The sequence below is a fragment of the Varanus komodoensis genome, unplaced genomic scaffold, assembly GCF_004798865.1.
Source record: "Varanus komodoensis strain SLA01 unplaced genomic scaffold, ASM479886v1 scaffold122, whole genome shotgun sequence".
Taxonomy (NCBI): Eukaryota; Metazoa; Chordata; class Lepidosauria; order Squamata; family Varanidae; genus Varanus; species Varanus komodoensis.
The window spans coordinates 347,623-374,576 of record NW_025335356.1 but is presented as its reverse complement, the minus strand read 5'-3'; the positions used below and the strand labels follow the sequence as shown (position 1 = coordinate 374,576).

Genomic DNA, 26,954 nt, shown 5'->3' with positions numbered 1-26,954 from the left:
CCAATTTCACAGTAAGATGGTAGGACTTCCATTCTCTGAATGCCTACTTTCAACCCAAGTCTTTTAGTTGCATTAAATTAAAAATAAGCTAACTATCCGTTTTCCTCAATCTAATCTTACCTTCCCTTATCCAACCACGCTGTTCAACAGTCTTCAAGGGGGACGGCCAGCTTTTGCGGGAACCTATTCTGACCATGGGACCTGCTTATCATGGGCCAGAGACGGGTGAGTTAGGTTTTGGGGCTCTGGCTGCAGCACCATCACTTAAATATACAAATGGCAGAGCGGCAGTGCTGGTTTCAGGACTGGGTGACCTTTGGGCCAAGATGGCCGCCACAGCACCCCCCCCCCCCCGTCATTTCCCACCTCCTTTTCGCCACCACTCAGTGGTTTGCTTCTCTCTCTACACTCAAGCTGTGCCATCCCTGGAGGAAGAAGAAAAGGAAGGCTGCGCTACTTCCGTTCTTTCTTTTTACCTGCAGAAAGGCAGGCAACTAGCTAAGCACAGTGAGCAGAATGAACCAGGAACTGTCAATGGGTCCCAGCTGGCACACGGAGCGTCATATCTGGCACACACCCGGTCACAGAAAGGATGCAAGACAGGGCAAACTTGATTCGGATTTATTTCAAAGAATTAGTAAATAAAATATGAAGGCACACTCCTGCCAATGAAGGCTGGTCAGTTCTACTTGCAACACTACGTCTTGCTCCCCGCAACAGGTCTGGGTGGGGGCACGCATGGGACCAAAGCACCTCCCTGCAGTACAGTCGCCATTCTGCCCCCTGGGCAACCTGGCAGAACGAGGTCTGTGGCCGGCGTAGGAGCTGCGAGCCACACTCCTTCAGCAAGGGCCTCCCAGCTCTACCTGGGCGCGAACCCCGCGAGCCTCAGGCCCAGCTGTGCTGCTGCTGCTGCTGCTGCTGCAGGGCCCTGGTGGCCAGGGTCCAGCGCTCCAGCCACTGCTGCAATGTGAAGCCCAGGCGGCGCTCTCCAGGGAGCACGAACTGTCCCGGTTGTTCCCACCTGGAGAGGGAGAGCAGGGGTGAGTGGCAGGCCAGGTAAGCCCTCTCGGCAGCAGACCCTTTGCTTGAAGCCCTTTGGTTGGGAGGAGGCCACGGCTGCCTCGGGCTATTCTGCGGGTGTTCCGACTCCCCCAGGAGCCTCCTCTGGATGTTAGATTACCTGCCAAAGGGAGCCTTACAGAGGATTCTGGGACATCTTCAAGGCTCCACTCAGAGTTCAGGGCAGGAGTGTTGGATTTCAGCGTTCAAGTTAAGAGCTTAGCAGACGGGTGGGGCCAAAACCTTTCACTACCACCTGCACACTGAAATGGGGAGTCGCACATGTAGAAGAGAGTGTGCCAGATTAGCTGGAAGATGTCTCTCGCACAGCCCGGACAGCAGAGGGTTACCCATGGAAGAATTTTTACAGTAGAAGAGCCTTCCAACTCAAGAAATTCAAGCATAGCTTGTGGAAAAGCGGGGGAAAACACTTTGCAACATATGCTTAGATTAACTCCATCGCCAGTGGCATTATTTTCACCCACACAGCAACATATGGTGTTACCGTGATCCCCTTCGAAAGGAAGCAAGGCTGCCCAGCTAACTTTGCCTGCATCAAGACGCAGGATGAATACAAGAATATGTGCAGCATGTGTATTTGTGCCAATAACAACAGACTTGAGCTGGATTCGGAGACAGAACCAATCTGAGGAAACATTCACCTTAGCAACTGGGACAAAAATACTCTTGTATTAAGGTGCTACTGCACCAAGTGTCCCAGGTCAGTCGTTTTGAGACTTTCTACCACCAAGAATTGCCGTCCCCAGAGGCATTCGCCACAGAACCCCTGTGCTTTGAAAGAGGTCAGCAGGGAGTCCATTGATTGTGGTGAATTGCCTAGAGGATGTGGCTACTGGGTGGCAGATAAAAGTAATAAAGGGATAAAACAGAAGAATAAAACAGGGGTATTGAATGTCAGGCTTAGGGCCAAATCGGGCAGGCGTGGGATGCCTCAGGTGGTCATGCCCTGTCCCCTGGAGCCACACCCTTCCCGTGTGAGATGGTTCCGGGGCTTCTGCCCATTCTTAAAGGTTGGAATGAGGCTTAGTTACTGGGAATAAGAGCTTTAAGCTACAACAGGTCGGACTTTGTTGTATTTTAACCATTTCTCTTTCAACTTTGGCCTCATCCACCACTGGGATGCAACCCTTGGGAGCGTTTTTGAAAGTGGAATTTGGTCGTTGAACTGAAAGAGATTCTAGAAAGTCCAAAAATTTAGGCGGAGCTCAGGCCAGGTTTACTGCCCTGCACAAGGTAAGTGTGCCTTTTGGAAAACTGCCCAGTACAGCCCATTCACTACAGCTGCAACTGCTTCCATAAGACCGGCCTCTGAAGCTGAATGCGCTCCTGTTAGACACACCGCTTCCTCCATTCATGCCTCGCCTTTCTCCAAAGGAGCTCCAGGAGGCATGCGCAGTCCTTCTTGCCCCCACTGCTGCCACTGTTTTACCTTCACAACAACCCTGCAATGCCGCATCAGGCCAAGCACTGCAAAACCACCCAGTAAGTTTCACGTGTGACCGGGGAATCTGCCCCGGGTCGCCTGCTCCTTTCACCCCAAGACTCCAACCTGCTGGCTGGCAAGGGTGGTAGGTGCAGCCCACCACATCTGGAGGGCACCCAGTTGGGGAAGGACGCTCACAGCACCACTTCCTGAACGTCCCGCTCCTCCTCCACTCACCAGGCATCTATGACAGCTTGCACCTCCTGCCAATGCTCCATGCGCCACCGGCACTGCTCCGTCACCTGCTGGATGCGGGGCAGCAGCTCGCGGGCCTGCTCCCGATCGTGCGCCTGCACCCTGCACACAAGGGCTGCCACAAAGAACAAAAGCACACAGTTAACTAGAACAGTAGCAACAAATACATCACAACCTGGACCAGCAAAGATGGGATACCAACGGCTACCAGACCGACTCTAGCAACTGACACCAGAATGCAATAAAAAGAGCCTGAAGGCACATTAATAAACAACCGAATAATTGAATGCACATGCTGTGAGAAGGCCTTCTGTAAAGATGGGGCCACCACTGAGAAGGCACTGTCTCTTATGCCTACCCATCCAACCAACCGTGATGGTGGGGGCAGGGATCTTGAGCCCCTCCATCTGCTGCTGGATGGCAACTCCCACCTACCTCAGACGGCGCAGCCACTGATCACTGCTGGCAGGAGCTGCAGTCCAACAACAGCTGGAGAAGCGCATGTTCCCCATCCCTGTGCTATGGGAAGGTCCCAGTGATGGTGAGAGTGCTGTGCTTGGGCGGTATGCCCCCTGGCTTCTCTCTCCCGCGGAGGTTTCAGATTTTGTGGGTGGCCTTGGGATATCCATGCCACCCCCATCTCCACTGACAGAACAGAAAAAATATGATCTAGATCTCTGAAATCATTTTGATGCATGTACACATGGCTTGCTTCCATTTATAAGCAAGAGCCACAAAGAATCGTAGACTAGTAGAGTTGGAAGGGGCCATGAAGGCCATCCAGTCCAACCCGCTGCTGTTGCAGGACACCACATGACACCATCCCACTCAGGTGGCTGCCCAGTTTCTCCTTGGATGACTCCTGTGTGGGAGAGCCCCCCACCCCTCTAGGCAGCTGGTCCCACTGCTGCGTTGCTCTGACCGTGAGGAAGCTTTTCCTGATGTCCAGCCTGAATCTGGATTGTCACTGCTTGAACTGATTATTTCATGTCCTACACTCTGGCATCAATGAGAAGAGATCCTGACCTTCCTCTTTGTGACAGCCTTTGAGGCACTTAGAGCGAAAAAATGTCACCCCTCTAAAATATATAAATGGACTCCTCATGATTTTCTGGTATGGGAGGAGGACACCAAACGAGGGATTGAAAAATATCCCACAGTCCGCTCACCTGGCACGTCAGGCTCAGGAGCTTTCTCCAGCTGGTGTTGTAGGTTCCCCAGAGCCCTCTGTTTTGAAGCCAGGCGAGCGCGGAGGAAAGGAAGCATCTTCTTCAGCTCTGCCATGTGGGGGAGCAGCTCCTCGGGGGCCTGAACAGAGGAATGGGGAGAAGAGAACTTAGGTCCTCCTTGCTTGATTGCTGCAGAATCTGTCTGTGATCAGATTAGCTTAGCCACCCCAGCACCCCCTCTCCAGCCTTCCTGCAACCTGGTGCCCCTCAAATGTTCTGGGCTACTCCCACTGCCCTTGCTGTCCAAGCCTGAAGGGAGTGTGCCAGCTTGGAGAGGGCTGGTTTACAGCAACCAGCAGAGGCTTTCTGATGGGAGCATCAGGGGCTGGACCTGTGGCTCAGGCCCTTCCGCTGAGCTACAGTCCACTGCACGAGCAGGTGGGGCAAACACACCATCTCTTCAAAACAATTCAACCCAAACTGCTTTGTCCAGGAGTGGCCAGACTTGAGGCTTGGGAGAGTCTACTTTCGGATTGTTTTCTTTGCAAGAATCCCAAGTTTTGCTTGATGCAAATAATAAGGAAAAATTCAGAATGATAGTGCGGTGGCCCAGGAACTGGTTTTGAACAAGCCAACAGAATGGCACCCACGGTCCTGGTTGCCTGAAAGTCTCCTTTAGACTGCAGGAGGGGAGTCACTGTATTGTTACTTATTGTTGGAGAACCAAGAATCAGAAGTCTTTGCCAATTTATGCAAATAGTTGCCAATGGATCGGCAGAGGCTGTCGCTCAGCAGCACAGCACGTGCTCAGCACACAGAACGTCCCAGTTTCAACCCCTGGGCATCTCCAGCAGGACTAGGAAAGAATCCCGCCCCAAACCTAGCAAGGCTGCTATTCGTCGGTATCAGCAATACTGGGCTAGACAGACCGATGGTTCGACTCAGCGGAAGGCAGCTTCCTCTGCTCTTTATACTGAAACACCCAGGGATCTAGCAGTAGATCCAGAACTTCCTTCTGCCCCCCCCGCCCCACTCCTTCTAGTTATCCTGGATGCATCCCAGGCTACAGCGGGGAGCCACCAACCTTGTAAAGGGGGAAGGCAGCGCCATTGCACACATTCAGGAAGGCCCGGTACTCAGCTGGAGCTGTGCGGCTCAGGCGGTGGATAGAGAGCTCGTGGGCAGGGACACACCGAGGCCTGAAGGACGGCAACAGAAATAAGGGTCCTCAGCTCTCCAGCCTCAGGCTTAAGTTAAAGAATGGCTTCTCCAGCTCCAGAGATTTCAGAGACATTAACCAAGATGCTTTCAATCATAACTGGCTTTTGAAAAAGAAGCTATTTCCAGAGACCTGAATCCACTGTCATCTTCAGAATTGTGTCCTTCCCCATCCCACAAGCCTAAAGCATCTCTCACCTGCCAGGAAGAACTCACAAGGGACTCACCCAGAGAGCTCTCGGCGCAGCAGACAAGGCAGGGCGACAGCCCCGAACTGCTGGACTGTGCGGTCCACATGGTCACGCAGCTGCTGTGTCTCCAACTCCAGCTGTTGTGCCTGTGGCAGCAATTTCTTCTTGATGAAGTCCTGGATCTGAGAGAGACCAAACGGACAGAGAGACAGAGACACACTATAGGCCAACAGTTTCACAAGTACACCAAATAAGAACAGACGGTTTCTGGATGCAGGAATGGCATTCCAGCATCCTCGGTTCATTATTAAAGAAATGTTTTTAAAGGTTTCTAGTCCACATGCTTTCTGTGGTACAGACCAGGCCTGCTCAGGAAATGCCCTGGCACACAGGAGTCAAGTGCTTCCCAGAGGCACCAGCTCCTGCCAAAACAGTGCAGGCCCACAATGAAGGTGGCTCTACCACACCTCTCCTTATTTCCAAGGGCCGGATTCTCGCCCGGCCCTCCCACCTCCATGCAATAAATAAGCGGGATGACAGGGATCTCTCACCTCAGCCTGGTCCTTGCGAAGTTGGGACTTAATAAATGAAGTGCCCTTGATGAGCACTCGGATGTTTTCCTGTTTCTCCTTCTGCCAGAGGGAAGCAAAATCAAAGAGCCTAGAGTTGGCAGGCACCTTGGCAGGTCAACTCGTCCCACCCCCTGCTCAGCCCAGGGTTCTCGCAAATGCAGCACCCCGGACAGCTGCCTGGCCGCCGCATGAGAGCCTCCGGCAGGGGAGAGACCCACCACCTTAGCCCTTAACATTGGGAAGTGTCTCCTAATGTTGAGCTTTCTTCTTTTCAATTCCCTGGCCCAGTTCTAGAGCGAGTGAGGACAAGGCTGCCAAGTAACTGAGGGCAGCAAGCACCGTCCAAACCACCTGCCCAGAATTTTGCCCCTCAGAAGCTGCAAGCTGCATTCTACATTGCCACTTATTTCGCTTGGTTTAGTGCTGCATGTGCTACATCACAATATTTTTAGAAGCCATTAGGAAGTCCATGCAGAAAGCTAGGAATAGAGATGCTTCCACTTAAGAAGCAAACATCCAGTAGTATATGGTCTCATGACACAAAATATATTATTTTGTGTATCACAGCACCATCAGCTGAGTAATGTGAACTGAAACCCAGCAAACACTAAAGCAGGGGCGGGCAAGTATGGTGGGAGGGGGGTCCCAGGGCATTTTCACCTACAGACCCCTAGCAGTTCAACAACCCTAAAAGTACTGCAAGTAGCATGCAAACAAGCTAGATTTGGCCCTTCTGGAGACCCACAGTGTTACCAGCACTGTTTTTTCCCAAAAATATATTTTTTAATAAAAACACTGTAGGGCTGGGTGAGCCACATATGACTCACCTCTGCACTGAAGCTAAACAAGGATTCAGATTCATACAGCCCTGCCACCTCCTGCAACAGGGGCCTGCAGCCGGATCCCACCCAACCCCTCCCGAGGCCCCCATCAAAACCTTGCACCATTTGCTTGCTCCCAAAGATTGACTGTCCGTTCTCAGCACTCACCACCAGGTGGCGGAAGTCTAGGATACGCTGCCGTTTAGCCTGCAAGCCCTGCAGTTCGGCATGCCTGGTCGTCACCACCTCTTTCAGCTGGTGGCAGCCCTGCAGTAACCCATCCCGGTATCCCCGTAATCGCACCACCCGGAGTTCCAGGTCAAAGACAGCTCTGGATGCGGAGAGAGAAGCACAGCAGGGATAGAGCATGTGGGTGCAGGAGAAAGACAGCCTGCTGCTGATTTATTGGTCTTGCCTGCACTCTCCTGAGTTCAGCAGTCAGGCGGAGAAAATCATTCATAGCATACCATCCTATGCATGCTGCCTGGAACATGCGGGGAATTGTAGGCCTTCTTCTGTCTAAGTGTACATAGGAGGTGATCTGTGCATCCTTCGTACAGAATGTCACATTCTACAGCAGTAGAAAAGTCTCAGAAGGCACTCCCTAAACCAAGGATCATGGGCTGTCTTCCTAAAACACTGGGGATGCCAGATGCGCATCTGCTGTGGAATCCCACGGCCTAACTGGAGATTTTCTTCCTGTGGGCAGCCAGGTTAGGTGGGGTTCCCTTGCTTGGGGACCATAGTTAGACCTCTGCACTGCACGCCTATTTTGAACTAGCACCTGGCCATCCTCACAAAAGGGTGTGAAGTGACCTTTTCAGCAACCTGGCACCCACCTGGTGTGCTGCGTTCCAGCTTCCATCATCCCCAGCTGATCTAACATGACCACTACATCCCCCTCACTGTCCATCTCCCTCTGCAGGAAAGCACGGCTGCAGGACCCCCCCCCCACCCCCGCCCCTACCTGGCCAGGATGGAGCGCTCAGAGCCATCGGACAGCAGACGGTGCATCTTCTGGACAAGGGCATCCAGCTGGGCCGAAAGAGACCTCTCCTGGGCATGCAGTGAGATCTGCTGCACACAGAGCATCTCACACTTGCTCCAGCCCTCCTGCCGCCAGAAGAAAAGAGATGGAGGAGCTTTTCACGGGCTTTTCCCTGCAAAACCCATGGCAAGGTTCCAGCACCAACAGAGCTGCGGACACCGCCCTCCAGATAAAGCGGGACAGAGTGACTGCACGGTTCCCCAGACTGGTTTTATAGAAGGCTCGCTGAACCCCTCCTTTCAAGCAGGGGTGGCATTCCACTTTGGAGAGGCAGAGCAGAGCCAAGGGCAAAAGGTGGGTCCCTGAAAGTAGTTTTGTAGCTAGAAGCTCCTACTGCCAGTCCCTAAACCTTAGAAGGGGAAACTACAGAATGCAAGTGGTTGGTGGAGGGAGAGAGTCAGGGGAAGGGACAGAACAGCTGGGGAAACCTGATGGCCACAGTTGGCCCACAAGCCGGATCTGACACAGGCAGCTCTCTCAGAATCCACCAGCCTGCGCCTGTGAGCAGCCAGGTAACTTGGCAGCTGACAAGAGTTTTCAGCCTCTGAAGTGGCTGATGGGGACATTCCCAGAGGCAGCAGCTCACCCACTCATGCCAGGTTATCACTTGACGGACCTCATCAGGGGCAGATGCATCGGTGTGGGTGAACGTTCCGCAATGAGGCAACACTGAACCTCCTTACCTGGATGAGGCCCCCAACAGAGGGCAAGTCACCCGCCAGGTCTGAGACGTCCTCGAGGTGGGCTTTGTCGTAGCAGAACCTGTGTGAGCAGGCAGAATGGGCAGAGCTGCTGGTCCTGACATGCTTTAGGCACCCCAGAGGGCTGGCGTCAGCTGAGTGCCCCCCCCCCGATGGGCCCCCTGCTGCACCAGCCTCTTCCCACCCCCAAGCAAGCACTGATGGGTTTGCCTGGGGTCAGGCAGCAGCAGTGCCTTCCTGAAAAGCCGGCTCGGACGGCGCCTCCTGCTAAGGTCCTGGGACTCCATCAGCAACAGCCCGAGGAGGCTGGCTGCTCCTGCCGCCCCAGGGGTAGCCCCATCTTTGACACGGGGAGGCCCAGTGACCCCCCCCCCCGCACTCTGGGACGGAACCTACTTCAGGGCTTCCACATCGCGGGGGATGTCAAGGCTTTCGGTCAGCTCCTGCAGGTGCTGAGTGCTCTGGAGAGCCAGGTCCTCCAGGGCCGAAAGGATATGGGCCGGCGGGTGGGAGCCAACGACCTTCTGTAGGGAGACACAGGTGGCAGCAGGGGATGGTCACCGAAGTCGACACAGCTCACAGGCAGCCCAGTGCCCAACCGCACCCCAGGCCTGCTGTGCGTCCGTGGCAGCGGCTGGGTCACATGGCATGACAACCCATCATGGACGACAAGCCGCAGCGGGTTGTCGTGCTGTGCAAGCCCAGGAAGCGTGATGAGAGCTTTGAAGTGAGGGAGAGAGATGACTGCAGCATTCTGAACAGACTGGGGGAGGAGAGGGGAGGGGAGGGGAGGGGAGCACAGAGCAGGAAGGGGATGCTTCCAGAAATGCAAGCGTGCCCTCCTGCAACTCCCGGTATTTCCCAGCTGAATGGCGGCAGGCCCTTTCTCCGTCTAAGCATGCACACGACTGTGCCTAAAGTGAGTAACTAAAGCTGCACCTGGTGTGAAGCCAGGCATGTCCTGCTGGGAACCCCACTGCGCACAGAGGCGTGTCCCGCCAAGGACAGGGCCACCGCAGAGTAGTCCCACCACGTGCTTTACAATCGGAAGTTCCCAGACTCAATTCCCAGCTTCCCCGGTTGGAGGAGGATCAGGCAGCCGGTGGTGCGAAGGCCCTCCCCTGGAGAAGACGCGGCAGGCAGTTCGGGGCCACCTAAGCCAGGCGAGGCTCCTTGGTTCCCCGAGGAGAAGGGGTCAAGCGCCTCTGCTGCAGCAGCCCCAGCCCTGCAGACGCTACAGCAAGCCGCCCGCCTTACCTCCACGAAGCCCAGCCACTGCTGGTGGGACGTGTCCAGCTGGTCCTCGCTCATCCCACTGCTATGAGACACAGGGAAGGGGCATCAGAAAGGCGGCAACAGCCCCCCCCCGCTGAAAAAAGCGGGGTCAGCTGAGCACAATGCTTGATCCCAAAGGAAAGGCCCAAACACGGCGAGGGAACTCTGGGAGTGGGGCACAGGAACAGACAGAAACACAGGTGGGAGGGGGGGCTCCGCTGCCTTAAATCTTGGGTGTGGCAGTTGCTTTATTTTTAAAGAAACCTTCAATTGCTGACCAGCCAAACAATGCTGAGGAGGATAGAATCTGTAGTCCATTTTTTCTGTGGGCTGCTGAACTGAGGACAGGCTGATTTAAATAAGCAAGCCCCAATGAGTGGGAGACGAGCCCGGAACCAATGGCGGGGGCAATGCAGGTGCTTCACTGTGGGCCGAACAGGGAACTTTCATCCATATATCTGATGCAGTTATCGCTGGGGCTCCTGCTGCCATGTTTGATGCAGGGGAAACTTTAGCAGGCTGCTCCCAGCCTCTTGGCCATGACCAGTTACAGGGAGCAGCTACCAGCCTGCTTCCAGCCAAAATTAAAAGTCCTACTTAGGACTATAAAGCCCTCTGCAGCTTCCCAAAAACCCACCTTCTCCCACAGGTTTCAAGATCTTCAGCAGAGGCTCTTTGTTCAGGAGTGTTGCCTTCTGACATGGAGACACTGAAGGCCACTCCCAGGAAGCAGAATTCTCTCCCAGAGGAGAAAAGCATGAGAGCTTTTTTGCTCGCAGGCAGGCATTTTTATTCAAGCAGACTAGTGGCATAGAAGCACACCTGTGATTCCTATTTCTATTGCTGAATTTTCAATGGTTGTATGCAGCATCTTAATTAAGTTCTTGTTAAGCTGGATTTTATTGCTAGCCAATTTGGATACAGTTCTGTTGTTACTGAAAGGCTGGAAATCATTTTTTAAAAGCAATCAAGAAAATTGCATGCCAGTCTCTGAATTGCCTATCCAATGATCGAGCTCAAAGTTAGCCAGCTCTGCGGAATGGTTTGTTGCCCAAAAGTTCCAGATAGCCAACATAAAGTCCATAGCAAATTGGGGAAGACGACAGCATTTTGGGGAATTTGTCAGCTCACAAGGAACAGGAAGCACTTCCTGACAGTTAGGACCCCGAGGGTGTGGAATGGGCTTCCATGGAGGGTCGTTGAGGCCCCATTGGTGCGGGTGTTCAAAGATAGGCTGGACGTGCACATGGTGGGCATGTCATGAGCGGAGCCAGCTGGAGCCAGGGGTCAGACTAGATGGCCCAGGAGGCCCCTTCTGACTCGCTCTGTTTCTATGTTCTATGGCAAGGCAGTCAAGGGTTAAAGGACAAACTGGTACTTTGAAATGCATCACTAGTTCAAGAATATGAGAAGGAAGGAAGGAAGGAAGGAAGGAAGGAAGGAAGGAAGGAAGGAGGGAAGGAAGGAGGGAAGGAAGGAGGGAAGGAAGGAAGGAAGGAAGGAAGGAAGGACAGAAAGAGGGGCCCTTACGGAAAACTCCCAGACACACTGCGCTCAAAGAGGGTCTTCAAGAAATGGAAGCGGAGCTGGCAGGCTTCCTGGACATCTCGCTGGAGAGAAACAAAGGAAAATCTTGGCTAAAGAAAGGGTTTGTTAAACATTCCTACCACTATTTTATTTTTTATTTATTACTATATATATGTATATCCTGTCTTATTACCAGCAGGTCATAGCCGATGGAGAGACGATGAAAATCGCAGACCAAAACATCTTAAAGGACACGAGTTGCCCACCTTTGACTTAAGTACACAGCTTAGGGCTTGAATGAACAACTGCCAGTTTCCATGCAATCCTTTCTTGCTAGCACCCAAAGAGCTCTCACCAGAACTTTGGGCTCCAGACTGGGAAATCCGGGCTCCGGGGCCTTCCCACCAAACACCACTGAAGTCTTGGCCTTCCTGCCGAAAGAAGATATGTTTGAATTCAGTGGGAGAAGCATGTTCAGAGATCAGCCGGTCCTCTGTCTCCTGAACAAGGTTCAAATTCAGTGCATTGCCATGAGGAGGACCGAGGGCTTCTGGGATAAAGGGTTATCTACAGAAGGACGAACCTCTTTTTCCTCCACCTGAGCCCTGCACCCCCCCCACCCCATGCAAATCCTCTGCCTCACCCAGCAGATCTGCCACGTTTGGTCAGCAGGGGGGCTAAAGGGACCTGTACCTTTCCAGCTCCTCCAGCTGCTCCAGACGGCCCTGGAAGTGTGCGGCTCTCGCATGCAACTGCTGGCGCTCTGCTGCAACCTGGGCTGCGTAAGCCTTGAGCAGCAAGGTGCGACGCTTGGCATCCCAGATCTCCTCCTGGGTCGTCTCCAGAATTACCTCTGGTGAAAAGTGGACATCCTAGATCAGGCCAGGTGCCCTGAACAAGCAGCCGAGCCATTTCTAGATGCTAGTCTCTTTTTGAAAAGCCAAGGGTCTCGTTCTTATGAGTGCTGACAAAAGAGGCTGATGAACCAAACATGGCTGGTGCTGGGCGAAATCCCTGAAGCCAGAAAGGCTGTGCGGGGCTTCGAAGGCTCAGGAGAGGAGGCCCCGGAGCCTGCACAGATGCGCGGACATTCCCTCGGCTGGGGCCCTGGCCTGGTTGTGGAAGCCCATCGTCTTTTTCCAGCAGAGCCAACGACAAGGAACGATTCGCATACAAACCACACACCTGGCGGACCACCATCTGCACGTCACCCCAGACTAGGGCTATTCTTACTAGGTTTCTACCCCACCTTTCCTCCTCGCAAGGAACGCAAGGCAGCTTACAAGGTTCTCCTCCTCTCCATTTCGGCATAATGGCCCTGTCAGGTGGGTTAGGCTGAGAGCCCGTGACTCCCAGTGGGCCAGGTGCGGAGGCCTAGAGCCTGAACCTGCCAGGCCCCCAGTCCAGCACTCTCGCCTCTGCATCACGCCGCCTCTCTGGATTCTCCACACCGGACACTGGCTCCAGAGCCTTGAAGAGCTGCAAGCAAGTGGAGCGTGGTGGTGCGTGCTGGGCTGGGGACCGGGGAATCCAGGCTTCGGCCCTCACTCAGCCACGAGGCTCACCGAGTGACTTCGGGCTAGGAGCTCACTCTCAGCCTACCCTAGCCCGTGGCGCTGTTATTGTGAGGATAAAAATAGAACAGGGAACTAATTAAGCTGAACTGGCCTCCCCATGAAAGGAAAAAAAAGTGAGTTATAAGTGCAATGCAAGGATGATACAGGGACAGGGAGGAGCAAAGTCATCTCTGGGAGCACTGGGGGCAGCAGCTCTACGATCAGGCAGGTGCCGCCATGTTAATGCCGCACGATGCCCTGTGGTGCCATTACAGTGGGGACTTACAGGAATGGAAAACGGTGGCTCCCAGCTGCTGGAGAGCCAAGAAAGCCAGGCTGGCTGTGGCTTTGACGGGACAGATATCAATCACAATGACAAATCATCACGATTCGGAATTCATTCTCTAGCTGCTTCTGGAGGCTCCACACTTGTTGCCCTCTTGCTGATTCTGCAAGGCTTTGCCTCCCCTTATTACACAAGGAGGCAGCAGTAAGGAATTCCTCTTTCTGGAATCGAAAATCAGCCTCAGGGATGCTTTGCACTGCCCCACAGGGCTCCTCCCCCTCCAGACTGGAGCAGGTGGGCCTCTTATTCCTTTAAATGCATTTACTATTCATGTGCTTACACAGGACCTTCCTGCCAAGTCAGCCCAGTTGCTTTGCAATTTTAAAGCATGAAAACAGACTCATGCTTCCAAAACACAAACAAAACATCTTGCAGGTTGACCGAAGACCTGCTGAGGAGCCGATTGTACGAGCTGCAGGTGCTGGGCGTCCTAACTTCTCTTCCCACTCACCGTCAGCCACAAGCTCCCGCTCCGCCGACTCAATCTGCAGGTCAATCTGCTTCAGTTCTCCCTGCAGGCGGGCGATGTCACTAACAAGCTGCTTGCGGCGCTCCTTCTGTGACTCTGACCCAGTGAGCTTGCCCTGCAGAAGTGTGGGAACAGGGAGACACAGCACCGAATGTGGCAGAGCTGGATCACAGGGCTTGGATGTAAGGTAACCCCTCCTGCCCCTGAAGCCCTGCCCGTTTAAGTGCTCCAAGGCCAAGGAAATATCCTCTCTCAGCCCAACATCCCGAAGGGAGAATTTTTCTACCTTGCAGACACTTAAAGAGTCAGAGCAATGGGCCACCTCACTCAATATTCTGTGTGTGCTCTCTAAAGCCTCCAGAAGGCAGGACCATGCCAGATTGGAAGTCCTTGTGCTAACCCAGCAGTGTAGAACTCTGACCCTTTGAAGATCTCCAGAGGATCCTTCCTCTTCCCAACAGGAAGCAAAAACAAACCTCCCCTCCCCTATGGGCAAGTGGTGGGTGCCGCCTGCCTGGAATGTGCTAGACAGCCCATCCCCTTTCCCTCAACCACTTGGTGGTTTCTCAGCCTTTGTGCACTGTTTTCCCGTTCCAAAAGGTCGAAATGCCTCTCCTGCAGCTCAGTCACTGGCAGTCAGAGCTCTCAAACAAAACAGGATGCATTTTTGGTGCCTTGGGCCCTGCCCACCACAGGAATGTAGGCCCTGAGAGCTTCTCTATAATGGAAGGTGGCCCTCAGCCTGAGAAGGTTCTGCACCCCCACCCGGCTGAGTGGGGGGGACCCTGTGACCCTCTAGATGTCCTTGGACGCCCATCGAGCCCACCCAACATGGTCGGGGACGAGAGGAGTCGGAGGCAAAGAGCCCTGGGCAGGGCACACGTTCCCTTCATCACTATCCCAGTTCCATGAAGGCACTTTGAATTCCTTCTGTCTCACCTCAGCCTCCTCCATTTGTCGATACCTACACAGGAAAAGCTTGCATTAAGGAAGCAGTTTTAACTTTTTCATAATTTGATAAGTACGACAGCCTGCCCTGAATTGGTCCACTGGATTATAGTTCCCATCATGTTAGTTGGGGCTGATGGGAGCCCAAACCCACAGTTTGCCACGGAGGACTTTAAAAAGTCTGTGGAGAAACCCTTGGATTATATCGATAGGCACCAAGTGAGGTTGCCTGGGCAAGGGACAAGGCTTCGGACCAGTCAGCCTTGCCTACTTTACAGAGCTGTAAGGGATCAAAGTGGGTGTGTGCATACAGCGGGGGATTATCCTGTACAGAAACAACAAGCTCCCTGGAGGAAGGACAAACTGCAAAAATAAACAGCTGCCAGTATTCAAGCGGTGCAGCTTTTTCTTGGATGCAGATGTAACCTTTCGGGATTAGGCTATATGAAGACTAACTTCCTCCCACTACACTGAACATCAGCTTCTGCATCCCATCACCTACAGAAACACGCATAGTCAGGTCACAAGACGTGGCCTTTCCTGCAGTAATACACAGGCTGTGACACTCCTCCAGAGTGAGATTTGGTCAATTTCTTCTGGTGATTAAGCTAAAAATCTTAAAATAAAATTGCCAAACTTTTACCATGACTTCTGTTCTGCTTCCCTATTATGATACTGACTTGTATAAAACTGATTTTGGGATAAAACAATCTGAACTTTAAAATAATTCTGTTTGATATATTTTATGAATTTCTATGAGATGCTTTGAGTTTATTTTATGAATAAGTTTGGGCAGTCAGTTTCTTATGAAAATAAACAAGGATGGAAGAAGCTTCACTATTGTTCCATGGGGTGGGGAAGGAGGGTGACTTTAGAGCAAGAGATCTGGAACTCTGAGGAAAATATCTCCCTCTGACAAGGATACCATAGTAGATTTCCACGAATTTTCTTTACATTCCTACAACAGAAGCAGGAAAAATATGAAATCAACACTGTGTTGACATAAGCTCCAAAAAACAAAGACTAGCAGTAGAAGCAATGTTACAAATCAAGTGTTTAAGCTTGCAATGAACTTTGATCCTGAGAGCTGCAGAGCCACCACGCAGCCAAGTTACTGAAGCATCTTTCTTCAAAGCAAGGCTATGTTGTCAGGGGAAGAAAGTATCTTCTTGGAGGCAAGGCTACAGTTTCATTTTAAAAGAAAACCTGTGTTTGGCAGGGACCTCATAAACATTTTTATGTGGGCAGGGTGAAGGAACAGAGAACCTTTTTCTCTGACACTGACAGCACCAGGACGGAGCTGAACCAGTGAAATTGACAACCACACGAACTGTCAGAACAAAACAAGACTTCTCACTGTGGGTGATGAACTTAAATGGGGAATGCTTCTAAAAAGGGAAAGAGTAGGCATGGGGGACAAAAGATCACCAATGGCTATTAACCATAACAACCAAGTCAGGGATGGGCAACCTTTTTTCTGCCAAGGGCCTCAGTCTCTTGGTGGTAATGCCTGCAGTGGGTGGGGCTGTAGCCCACAGTGGGCAGGGTGAGAGCTGGTTGAGCTTCTTAAATTACCTCCTCCTTCCTTTCTTCCCAATAGTCTGTCAGAGAAAGGACAGATGGCCCTTGCCAGAAGTCTGAACTGAATGCATGCAGGAGGCCTTTGAAATTAAGCCAAGGACTGCATAAAATTACATTGAGGTCTGCAGGCTGACCGTCGCTGTACACTAAATAGAACCTCTAGGTTCAGAGGCAGCATTTAGCAAGAGCAGAAGGCTGTTCAAATCCTGCTGATGGACTTCCTGAAAGCATCAGGCCGGGTGCTCTAGAGACAGACAGGAATCTGTGCTAGACAACCGAACCTGAAAAGTTCCTAAGCCTTCTCCATACTTTCTCTCCTTGCCGGGCTACGAACTGCTACTTTACTTCTCTGTCTCACCTCCTCTTAAAGACAGGGCTTAGCAAAAGTCATCAGGCACAAGAACTGGTGAAAGCGGAACAGGCTTCTCTATCCAAGACCTCCGTTGTGCCTCCTGGTGCTCTGCACAGTGGCGCCATTTCCCTGCACCTTTCAAGCATCTGTGTTTTTTTTCTGCTCCTTTTTAGAGTGAGGAAAGTGAGCTTTTATACAGTCATCACAGTAAAGGACCCCGAGGGTGTGGAATGGGCTGCCACGGGAGGTGGCTGAAGCCTCATCTGTGAGGGTGTTTAAGGATAGGCTGGACATGCACATGGTAGGCATGTCTTGAGCAGAACCGGCTGGAGCCGGGGGTCAGACTAGATGGCCCGGGAGGCTCCTTCTGACTCGCTCTGCTTGTTTCTAAACCAAAGACACGCACTTCCACAAGTGCACCATACCACAGTACCACCTTGTGATTGTGCGATGGAACATACTTGGAAGTCGGGAGAGCACATGTAAAAGGCCCACTTCTTAATCCCGCAAAGAATCTGGAATGAGACATCTCAGCAAATCGGTAGGTGAGTTAAAATCCTCACCCTGTCAAGTCACCGGGCTAAACCTCAGCCAGTATCCTGCAAATACAAGCCAAATCTAGCAGCCTCTCAGCATTTTCCTCAACCAGCACCCTTCTTCTCACCTCTGATGGTGAACATGTCGGATGACATATTTCCAGATCTCAGCACACTGACCTGAGCACATCCTGGAGGGGAGGAAAGCAAAAATCCATCAGGCTTAGAAGAATGAGGTGCTGCTCAGAGCTTGAGGCATTTGGAGACTGAAAAAAATGGACTAATGGGTCAACACTAGTGACATTTTGCTCCCTCTCTCCTGATCCTGGAACCCAAAGGGATCGTCCCATAATGCTGATTGAGGGAAATTCAGAACAGATCAAAGGAAGTCCTTCATATAATGCATAGTTAAACCACAGGATTCACTTCCACAAGCTGTGAGGGCCACCTGTTTGTTTGATTTTCAGTGGGGACGGTCTACCTTCATGGAGAAGGTACTCATTGGCAATTGGTCCTGAAAGGTACATGCTACATCCAGTTTCAAAGGCAGTATGACCACGTACAAACTTGGGCAGAGACTGCTGTTACACTCATGCCTGCTTGTGGATTTCTTGAAGGTGCTGGTCAGTCAATGGACTAGATGGACCCTTGTATGTTCTTAGAATTGCCCTTGTATGTTCTTAGAATTGCCCAGTCAAAATGGAGATTAACTAGACACTCACATATGGTGCAGTTCTATATAAAATGAAGCCAATTTTTCTAGAGTTCCATTAACCATAATAATGGACAGGGTTTTTTTTTCTCATATTGCCTTGTTTAGCATTTCTGTCTTCCTTACAGCATCACAATCACCTTCTGAATCTGCACATCCCACTTTAATCCAGACATAGTGGATAATTTCATTTAGCTCTGCCAAACCCCATAGCATATATGCAACATTTCTTATCCTAACTATTTGCTTAGATTTCCAAAATGTAAGCCAACAATACATCTTGCTGCTACATGAAGTAAAAGAAGTCACTTCATTACTACATATTAGCCCTTGTGGAGAGCTCCAACTGTAGCTATGACACAGCTACAGAAATGTGTTTTATTCCTGCTTAGTACACCACCTTGAAAGTTGCTTAGCAAATAAGGCAGTACATCATTGCTAATTTTCCTATCCCCTGCTACCGAATCCTCTGGACCAGAAAAGTCAGGAACTGAACTTGAGACCAGCTGCATGCAAAGCATGGTGATTGTCGATAGCTAGGGAAGGAAAAGAGCATCCAATTCCTCGGGTAGTGACTTGGTAAGGGAACTGTGCCAAACAACGCTGCGGGACCGGTGCTGAAAGCACTCTGCAGACAGCCAAAGTACTCTTGTTATTCCTACACCACACATGGCTAGAGGCTAATCTGCAAGACTGCAAGGGCTGTAATTCTTATTATTACATTCACACCCTGCCTTTCTTCCCTCTTCCAAGGAACCCAAGACTGCGCAGTCCTCCTTCCCGTGCTATCCCACACCAACAGCCCTGTGAGGTAGGCTGGGTTGAGAGGCCACGGCTCTCCGGGTCTCCCAGCGAGCCGAGCAAGGCCTGCGCCGTGGATCCCCGCCTCTAACCACCACGCCACACTGCCTCTTCCCCCACTCGCAGCTTGACCTCGCAACAGCCCTGCGCAGCTGGCCGCCCGGAGGCGCGACTGGCCGAGTACCCCGCGGAGCTCGGCGGCCAGGCAGGCGCAAGCGCCGGGCCCTTCAGCCCCGGCCGGCAGTCTGGTCGCCAACCGCCCGCGCCCGGGGAGCCGCACCCACCGCCGGGCGGCGCTCTCGGATGGGATCTTGTCGGGCGGCAGCTTCATCTCCTCGGCCGCCCAGCGCCGCAGCTGCTGCGCCAGCGACATCGCGCCCGGCGGCTCAAACGCGGGCTCCTTCCCACCAGGCCCCACCCACGCGCCTCCGCGCGGCATGCTGGGAGTCGCTGTTGCGAGGCGCGGGGCCTGCTGGGAGGTGTAGTTTAAGGGACGGGATGAGGCGAGCGGTGGCGGTTCGGCTCGTGCCCTTCCCGCCCGGAGTCCGCATATTCTGCCTAGGATCCCAAGTCATTTATTTACTTTATTTGCTGGCCTGCAGCTCCCATCGTTCCTGGCCACCAAACCATTGTGGACCGGGCTTCTCCATTTTATTTTATTTCTATGGTCGTTTTCCTGCAAAGAATCCAATAACCGTCCTATCCTTTTTCTCATCACTATCCCGAAAGTTTGAGGAGGCTGAGGGTCAGTAACTGGCTCAAAGGGCAGCCCTGGGCATGTGTGGCGATCAAAGATATACAGACAAACTAGGTCTTTTTGAGGCAAACCTGCAGCCAAGAAATTAAAAGACGCTTGCTCCTGGGGAGGAAAGCGATGGCAAATCTAGACAGCATGCTAAAAAGCAGAGACATCACCCTGCCGACAAAAGTGCGTATGTCAAGGCTATGGTTTTCCCAGTTGCAATGCATGGCTGTGAACCTGGACCATAAGGAAGGCTGAGCACCGAAGGATTGGCGCTTTTGAATCGTGGGGCGAACCCTTCTGAGAGTGCTTTGGACTGCAAGAGATCGAATCAGTCAATCCTAAAGGAAATCAACCCTGAGGGTTCTTTAGAAGGACAGATACTAAAGATGAAGCACAAATACTTTACACAACCTAATGAGAAGGAGGGACTCCCTGGAGAAGAGCCTGATGCTGGGAACGATTGAGGGCAAAAGGAGAAGGGGACGGCAGAGGTTGAGGTGGCTGGATGGGGTCACTGGGGAGGCGGGGGTGGACTCCGGGGGATGGACTCTGGGGAATGATGGAGGACAGGAGAACTTGGAGAAATGTTGTCCGTGGGGTCAAGAAGAGTTGGGCATGACTTTTGCAACTAAACAACAACAAACAAAAGCCTTTTTGAGTAAAATTTCCCAAGGCAAGAATGTGTACATGGCAGAATGAGGAATGAAATGTAGTTGCTAGTGAAACGCATGCAGGTTGCGTGAGCTTGAATTTTAGGATGTACACTGTGTCTAAGTGGTGAAATTTTTCATAGAACTTGCTATGTACTGTGCGGTGTAACCTCCCTATTTGTCTTCTATATGTTTAACTTATGGGTGCACTGACAGAGCTGGGTGGAAACTTTGGTTGAAACTTGCTTTCTCGTGTGCACAGTTTTATCTGTTTTATATCTTGTTTTTAATAAAAAGATCTTCAGTTTTCCTCACAGTCCTGGTGTGAGCTGAAATTTCTTCAGCAGGTGACAAAAGAAAATTCCTGCATCTTCCAGTATTCCCCATTTGATCATGGAAACTTAAAATGGATTTTCTAAATTGTCAGGCTGCAGAATAAAGGTCCTACAATTTGTACTGCTGCTGGCTTTTTTTTTTTACTATCTAAACATGCATAGGATTGCCTTCTTTGATTAGGGAGTATTATTGCTTACATGAATTTTCAAAGTTTTTATCATAGTGCTTCAACAAACACCATCCAAAGCCAGACTCTGGTTTCCTTTATTACAGGAAAACCCAATTGCAATCTGTGTTAGAATGTACATAAGCTGATATTTTTCACAGGTTCAACTTTTTCATTCACACACAATAACATTTTGGACAACGTTGAGATGTTTAAGGACTAAAGACAAGGGACGCAGTGCATTTATCCATGTTAGCATCTATAGCCTCATCTTTCTGAAAAACAATCTGAAATGCAAGAATGGCGACTTGCTTCACATGCTGGATCGGACTCAGGAAATCCCATTTATTTTATTGGTGTTGTGTCCTTTCTTTCAAACAGTCCAATAATCCTCCTCCTCTCTCTTTTGTCATCACAACAAGTGCATGAGTTAGATTTTTCTCTGGGTCAGCAACTAGCCCAAAGTCACCCACTGATGTCCTTCAGACTTTCTTTCTATGAGATCCGGCACCAGAATGCTTCCAATTCACCACTACTATCAAAGCAGTTTCAGTCACAACAAAGCTGGTTTCCTGACATAAAATGACACTGTCATGGATTGACACCACTAACTGAAAGGCACACCGGGGGTGAGCGTGGTGAGTGCCAGGGCCGTTGTCCTCGGGATCATGGCCCCCTCCTTTTCATTGGCTGCGCAGCACCGGCGATGATCTGAAGTCGTGCTTCAGTGAGGACACTTCCCGTCACGGTTGCTCCAAAGTATTCTTTGCGTCTTCTCAAAGGTTGGTCTTTGGGGAGCTTGTCCATCCTCAACAGGACAAGGAGTAAGTGTGTCTTGTCCCCTGGAGGACTTTGATTGGTGTCACCAGTATAATTCCTAATAAGGCTTCACACAAACAGCAGTGTGCAGAAAACAGGAGTAGCAATAATTTTGCTCTGAGGCTTCTACTTTTATGGCTGGCTTTACCTTAGCGCTCCCTTGTATCATGGAGCAAGACTCTTATTCAGAAGTTGTTAATTAAAGGGGCCATGACACCCTGTGGATTTGTAAAAGACTGTTTATTTCTTTCAGAATACAAAGTCAGATGGGTTAAAGTCATTAAACATTTGCTGTATTGTGGGACTAAAGATGCACAAAAGCCCAGCATTTTCTTAGATTAATGTTGCCAACTTGATAGGTAGGCTGGTCTGTCTCCGTTTGGCTGGACTCTTTGTAGAGATCACTGTAGATTTGTTAAGTGCCTGACACACCCATACACAAGTGTAACCACCACCAGCTCCCTGTCTTGTGCACATACACACAAATGCACACATGAAGGAAGGTACTTAACGAGGTTAGAGAGAAAATTGTGGCTTTTAAAAATGTAACTATCTGACCCCTATTTACAGTCAAAATAAAATAGCTCTTTTAGGAAACTCTGACAAAGGACTGACATATAAATACAATGTGATTTGACAGTTCCCTTCTGTTGACTCAGCTTTGTTTATCAGCAAAGGGACAAGGTGGGCACTAAGCACTGGGGCTGAAACCTGGTTTTGAAATGCGGCGATGCTTGAAATGCAACAGTTGAGCATTTCACTGGGAAATGTGTTCAGAATAAGCATTCAGTCTGTATCAGCTCAAACGGGAAAACAGCAAATGTGAGTCAGGTTGTTGAAATGCTCTTGCATTAAAAGAACGCATGGGAAAAGCAAGCACTTCGAGTTAAAATTCTTTTCCCTCATATGCTACCTTTCTACATGCCAGATTTTATTACATGGGGGCATTCAGATACCTGATTCCTCTACCCCACTCCCCACAGTCTGAGCTGTTAGGGCCCCATGAGGACTGCATTGCATCCTTTTAATCTTAGAATATGAGAGTGCCTCTCAAGTCATTCTCTACTGGAATCTTTTACATGTCTACTCAAAAGGTAGCCCCATTAAGTTGAGTGAGCCTTACTCCCAGAAAAGTAGGCATAAGACTACAGCCTCAGTAGTGTTGCTTTCTCTCACTTCCCCAAGAGAAAGGAGGACTCAAAACTCTGCAACAAGTTTGTTTGGAAAGCAAATTTTGTAATTCTGTGTGGAGAGATTTTAATATTTTTTCAGAATTTTGTTGTTGAATATTTTTTCAGGATTTGGTCTTGAAATCTGGGCATCAAGCTCCCTAGAAGGGGAAGCCTAGGCTGAGAGCTGGGATTCTGTGCAGAACCGAGCCCAGTGGTAGAATGCATTAGCTTGCATGCATCGCGCGCACCAAGTCCTACTCTGGGGCCCTTTCGGTGAAAGGACCGGAGAGCAGGGCTGAGCAAGACTAGTTGTGCTTCCTCGGAGAAGCAAAGGACCGTGTTAGCCTGCTCCACAGCCTGGCTCACAATAATGCGGCAGCACTGGTACTGTACGTTCAATTGGAAACGTGGATGTAGAGCTTTTCACAAATCCCCAGGCACACTTGGTGGACAAATGGCAGAACTGACTCCCCTCTTCTGACAAATCCTTTCCACATCTCCCAGTTGCTTTCAGTAACAGCAGGTTCTTCCTGGCGTGCAAAGAGGAACCCTTGGTGAGCCGCAGTGTGCTCTCTTCTGCGCAGAGCTGGGAGATTCCTTTCACGTAAAGTAGGGGCTGGGAGTTGACCTGTGGCCTTCCGTTTCTAGTTAGCCTCCAAGGCCCATCAGCCCCAGGGCCAATAGTCAGGAAGGAACGGAGTCAGAGGTTCGCAAGCTTTCTTCCCCAAACCCACTACCCTCAACATGCCCTCCACCACAACACCCATCACCCCCAGCCACCATGCTGCTCCTTGGGGATGATAGGAACAGTCACCCAACATAGATGGAGCTTGACCAAAAGGCTAGCAAAATCTCTGCAGTTGCTCCCAGGGGGCGGGGGGGGGGGCCTCTTAGGAAGCCAGAACCGCATCCTATGCAGCATGTGCAGGGGTGGAGAGGGCTGGATGCTCGGGCTCGCTCTGGTGCTGCCGTGGCTGTTTCTGCCCAAAGCCAAGCGCCCTGGGTTTCCCAATGAGACAGCCACCCCAGGAACGCTCCTGTTATGCTGCTGGACTAGTGCCCAGAGGACTGACGCTGCTCAGTGCTGGGAACAGATTAGTCTGTTCTCGGAACGCAGAAGGCCAAGGGAAGAGGGACGGCTTGTGATGGAGACGCTCATCCCGCTTTTGCCTTGCCAAGCAGGTTTGGCAGACTGCGCTGTTTCCAAAAGCAGAGGTAAGGCACCGACTGCAGCTACCTTAAAAACAGATGGAGAGCCAAGCACACTCACACGTCCCTAAGCCTTTCTTTTGGCCTGCTTGAGCCCCACAACCCCACGGTGAGATTCCTGCAGGGCCTTTACCTCACTGTGATGTTGCTCCAGCTGAGCCTTCTTTGCACGCTTCCTGCAGTCTGAAGAAACCCTTTGAACAGGGAGTTGCTCCCATTCAATTCAATGGATCTAATATCCGACTAAACTTATTTATGCATATACTTTGACTGGTGGTTAGATTGCAGCCTTCTGTCTTCCCCCTTCCCACATCTAATAAAAACATGAATTTTTAAATAATGGTATCTTTGTAATAAATAGAACATATAATTTCCCCCTAGGATGTTAGTGATTAATGCTGTTAGGAGATAGGGATGTGGCAGGAAGAATTAGCTTGGTTACAAAGCCTGGAAAAATGAGTTTTGTTTTTTTTTTTTGCATCTACCTGGCTAACAAGTGCTTTGCTTAAAAAAAGCTGCATTAGGAATAATGAACGACAAATATTGGATAGTGCCTGTAGTTCTGCCAACTGGGATCACAGCTATTCAGCTCCTCTTCACAAACCCCAATTTGTCCTTGGTGGACATCTGCGTCATTGGTTGTGCTTGGGCTGTATTTCATGAATTCCCAACTTAAAGACAGATTTTTTTTCTTTCCTGATTTGACAGTAGCTTGATCAGCAAAATACAATATTTTTCTGTACAGTACTAACACAGACATACATGTGCTGGAGATGAAGGATGGGAAGAAACCTTGATAAGAAAGTCTCCAGAGGAAAAGAGGACCCTGATTCTGTAGGAGCGACAGTCACTTTCGCTACCATAGGAGAAACATGATGTGAACTTCAGATGCCTGACTCTCTATGCTGGGGCAGAGGAAGGGCATCACGTATCATTAAACTAGCTTGAAAAGCAGGAGTTGTCTTGAAAAAAAAATTAAAGGGTGAGCGGGAACTGCTGGATTCCTTCTGGGAGAGGCTCCAATTGTGATATGGAGATTTCTTTATTATTTATTAGAACTGTTGGAAATGTGATTGAGCCTTTGAGTTCTGCAGAACTCTTCAGTGTTGGGGAACTCAAAAACTTGCCCATTCCTTTGTGAAATGGTTGGTTAGCTTCTAATAAATGTGTCACCAAACTGTGGCTTTTGGATTGTTTTTGTTTCCCTCTCAGTAATGGAGTAACACAATTACCTACAATGTTTATTTGTCTTCTAGCTAAAGAGGAAATTTACTAATGAGAGGTTAGGTTTTTAAACGTAAGACTTATGACTCCAGAAAGTCATGAGATACATACAGCTAGTATTGTCGATTGGTTTGAGGAATCAAAGATGCTTCTTTTATCTCTTCCAGCACTATCAAAGATAGCTGGGATGCTGTTCTGGTTAACACAGCCAAGAGCAGTGACCTGTTTTGCTGAGTTTGAACAGCTCAAGGTAGGCCCTTTGCCCTCTGAAGAGGATGCATCCAAAAGAATATAAGTACCACAAGACGGAACAGCAAGTTGGCAGCAGAAATGGGCAGATGCTGTAGTCCTGTATCCTGGTATCAGAGGTTAAGATGCTGTAAAAGGCTAGGGAGCATCTGCAAGGTCACCTGTGAACACCATTGGCGCAGTATGGAAGGCTGAAGAGACCCTATTTTGAAATGGAATGTACATTCTAGGCCAGTGCCATTGACCCTCAGGCCCGTGGGCTAAATCCGGCCAACCTGGGGTCCCAATCCAGCTTTTCAGGCTCCCCCAGTTGGCCACGTCCCCTTTCCTGGCCCTCATCCTCTGTCCCCTGACCAATCATCATTCAGTAGTTTTCCGGCTTTTGCAATTCTTTCCAGTTCGAAAAAGTGGGAATGGTTCCCCAAAGGCTTAGTGACTTGCAGTAACAGCTTTAAGTTCTAATATTTGGGTATCTGGGGCCCCACCCCTTTTGCTTATGGCTCTGCCCACTGGGGGAATGAATTTGGCCTCTGGGCAAAAGAGGTTAAACAGCCGCGTTCTAGGCATTATAGCTGGGTTGTCTGCTTTATGGATGCAGAAGGGAAGTGCAACCGATCAATGCACGCCTGGAAAAAACTCTTCTGGGTGCATGACTGGGCATGATCTCTGCAGCTGCTCCTACCACCACTTCACTTCCCTCTGATCCTGTAAATGAAGACCACATGGGGCAGGTAGAAGGGAATTGTTTTGCCCAGGATACATATAAATAAATAACTGGACATCTCTAAGCACCTTCCTGATATTTTTTAAATGTAGGATATTGGCTTGTTAGCGCGCCTGAAACAGAGTTTGGTTCCCAGAGCTTAGAGATGCCTAAAAGCTGGGTCTCAAATATGAAATGGAAGCTTCGGATTGAAGCTGGCTGCTTTTCGGAACAGCGCAGGTGCATACTTGAGATTACTCAATTTATGCCAGGTGGGTTAATCTCACAGTGGTGATCACCATCTAGAATCAGCTCCCAGCTGCACACGTCAGTAGCGAGGATTAGAGTCGACACACTGCGTATCGTCAGTGTGCCATTGCCAAAGTGGGCTGAGACCACCCCCTTACTGTTCTGATGGGATATCCCAAAGAAGCTTGCGAAAAGTGGACAAACTATTCTGCTTTAACGTGATTTTCGGTACGTACTCCAAGGAAGGGGAAAATGCACTCAAAATCAGGACATCAAAGCCATTTGGTGGGGCTGGGATGTCTCAGGGTGGCCAGCTGGGCTGCTTGGCCAAGACGCGTGGCCAGGGCTTTCATTAGACTACAACAGTTCCAATGGGTGGAGGGCTGTGGGAGCTGCCGTGGTTGTGGGGTGGGGGGAAGGCCTCACTTGACTCGGATCTCTGCATATTCAGCCAGCTCCTCCGTCAGGGTGTAGCTGTCCTTGGTGGACAGCTTGGTGAAGTCTATGTTGGCGTAGTCAATGCCCAGGTCCTCACACTTGTTCAAGAGCCGTTTGTCGCAGCGTCTGTACTGCAGAGACAGGAGAGAGAAAATGTGAGTGAACACAGGCCCAGATCACACCTTTAATGGGTGGGACTCACATTCCTGGAGGCTCCCTCTCTGGATTATAAGATTAGACGTATTTATCCCTATGGGGCAGTGGTGTGTGACCTCAGGGCAGTGGGTTGTATTCCAGACACGCAATGCCAGCTTAAGGGGGTATCCATAAGACCATAAAGTCCAAAGTTGAAGATTGTCTATTTGCACCACTGCTTACAAAGCCAGTGCTGGTCCACGGACTATTTGTTT

General features: G+C 50.5%; 1 protein-coding gene across 1 annotated transcript; it reads right to left on the bottom strand.

The window, feature by feature from the left end:
• Positions 1-606: 606 nt before the first annotated feature.
• Positions 607-18,982, bottom strand: HAUS5 (HAUS augmin like complex subunit 5). The gene is made up of 19 exons (XM_044422253.1): positions 18,869-18,982; positions 17,200-17,262; positions 15,528-15,560; positions 14,594-14,618; positions 13,637-13,769; positions 11,977-12,136; positions 11,639-11,714; positions 11,287-11,366; positions 9,739-9,799; positions 8,878-9,005; positions 8,464-8,542; positions 7,700-7,845; positions 6,901-7,063; positions 5,891-5,971; positions 5,376-5,521; positions 5,015-5,129; positions 3,931-4,069; positions 2,744-2,876; positions 607-1,024 (listed from the first exon to the last, which is right to left on the bottom strand). Exons 1-19 carry the CDS (start codon positions 18,955-18,957, stop codon positions 889-891), a joined length of 1,986 nt encoding a protein of 661 aa, XP_044278188.1. The 5' UTR covers positions 18,958-18,982; the 3' UTR covers positions 607-888.
• Between the last annotated feature and the right edge of the window lie 7,972 nt (positions 18,983-26,954).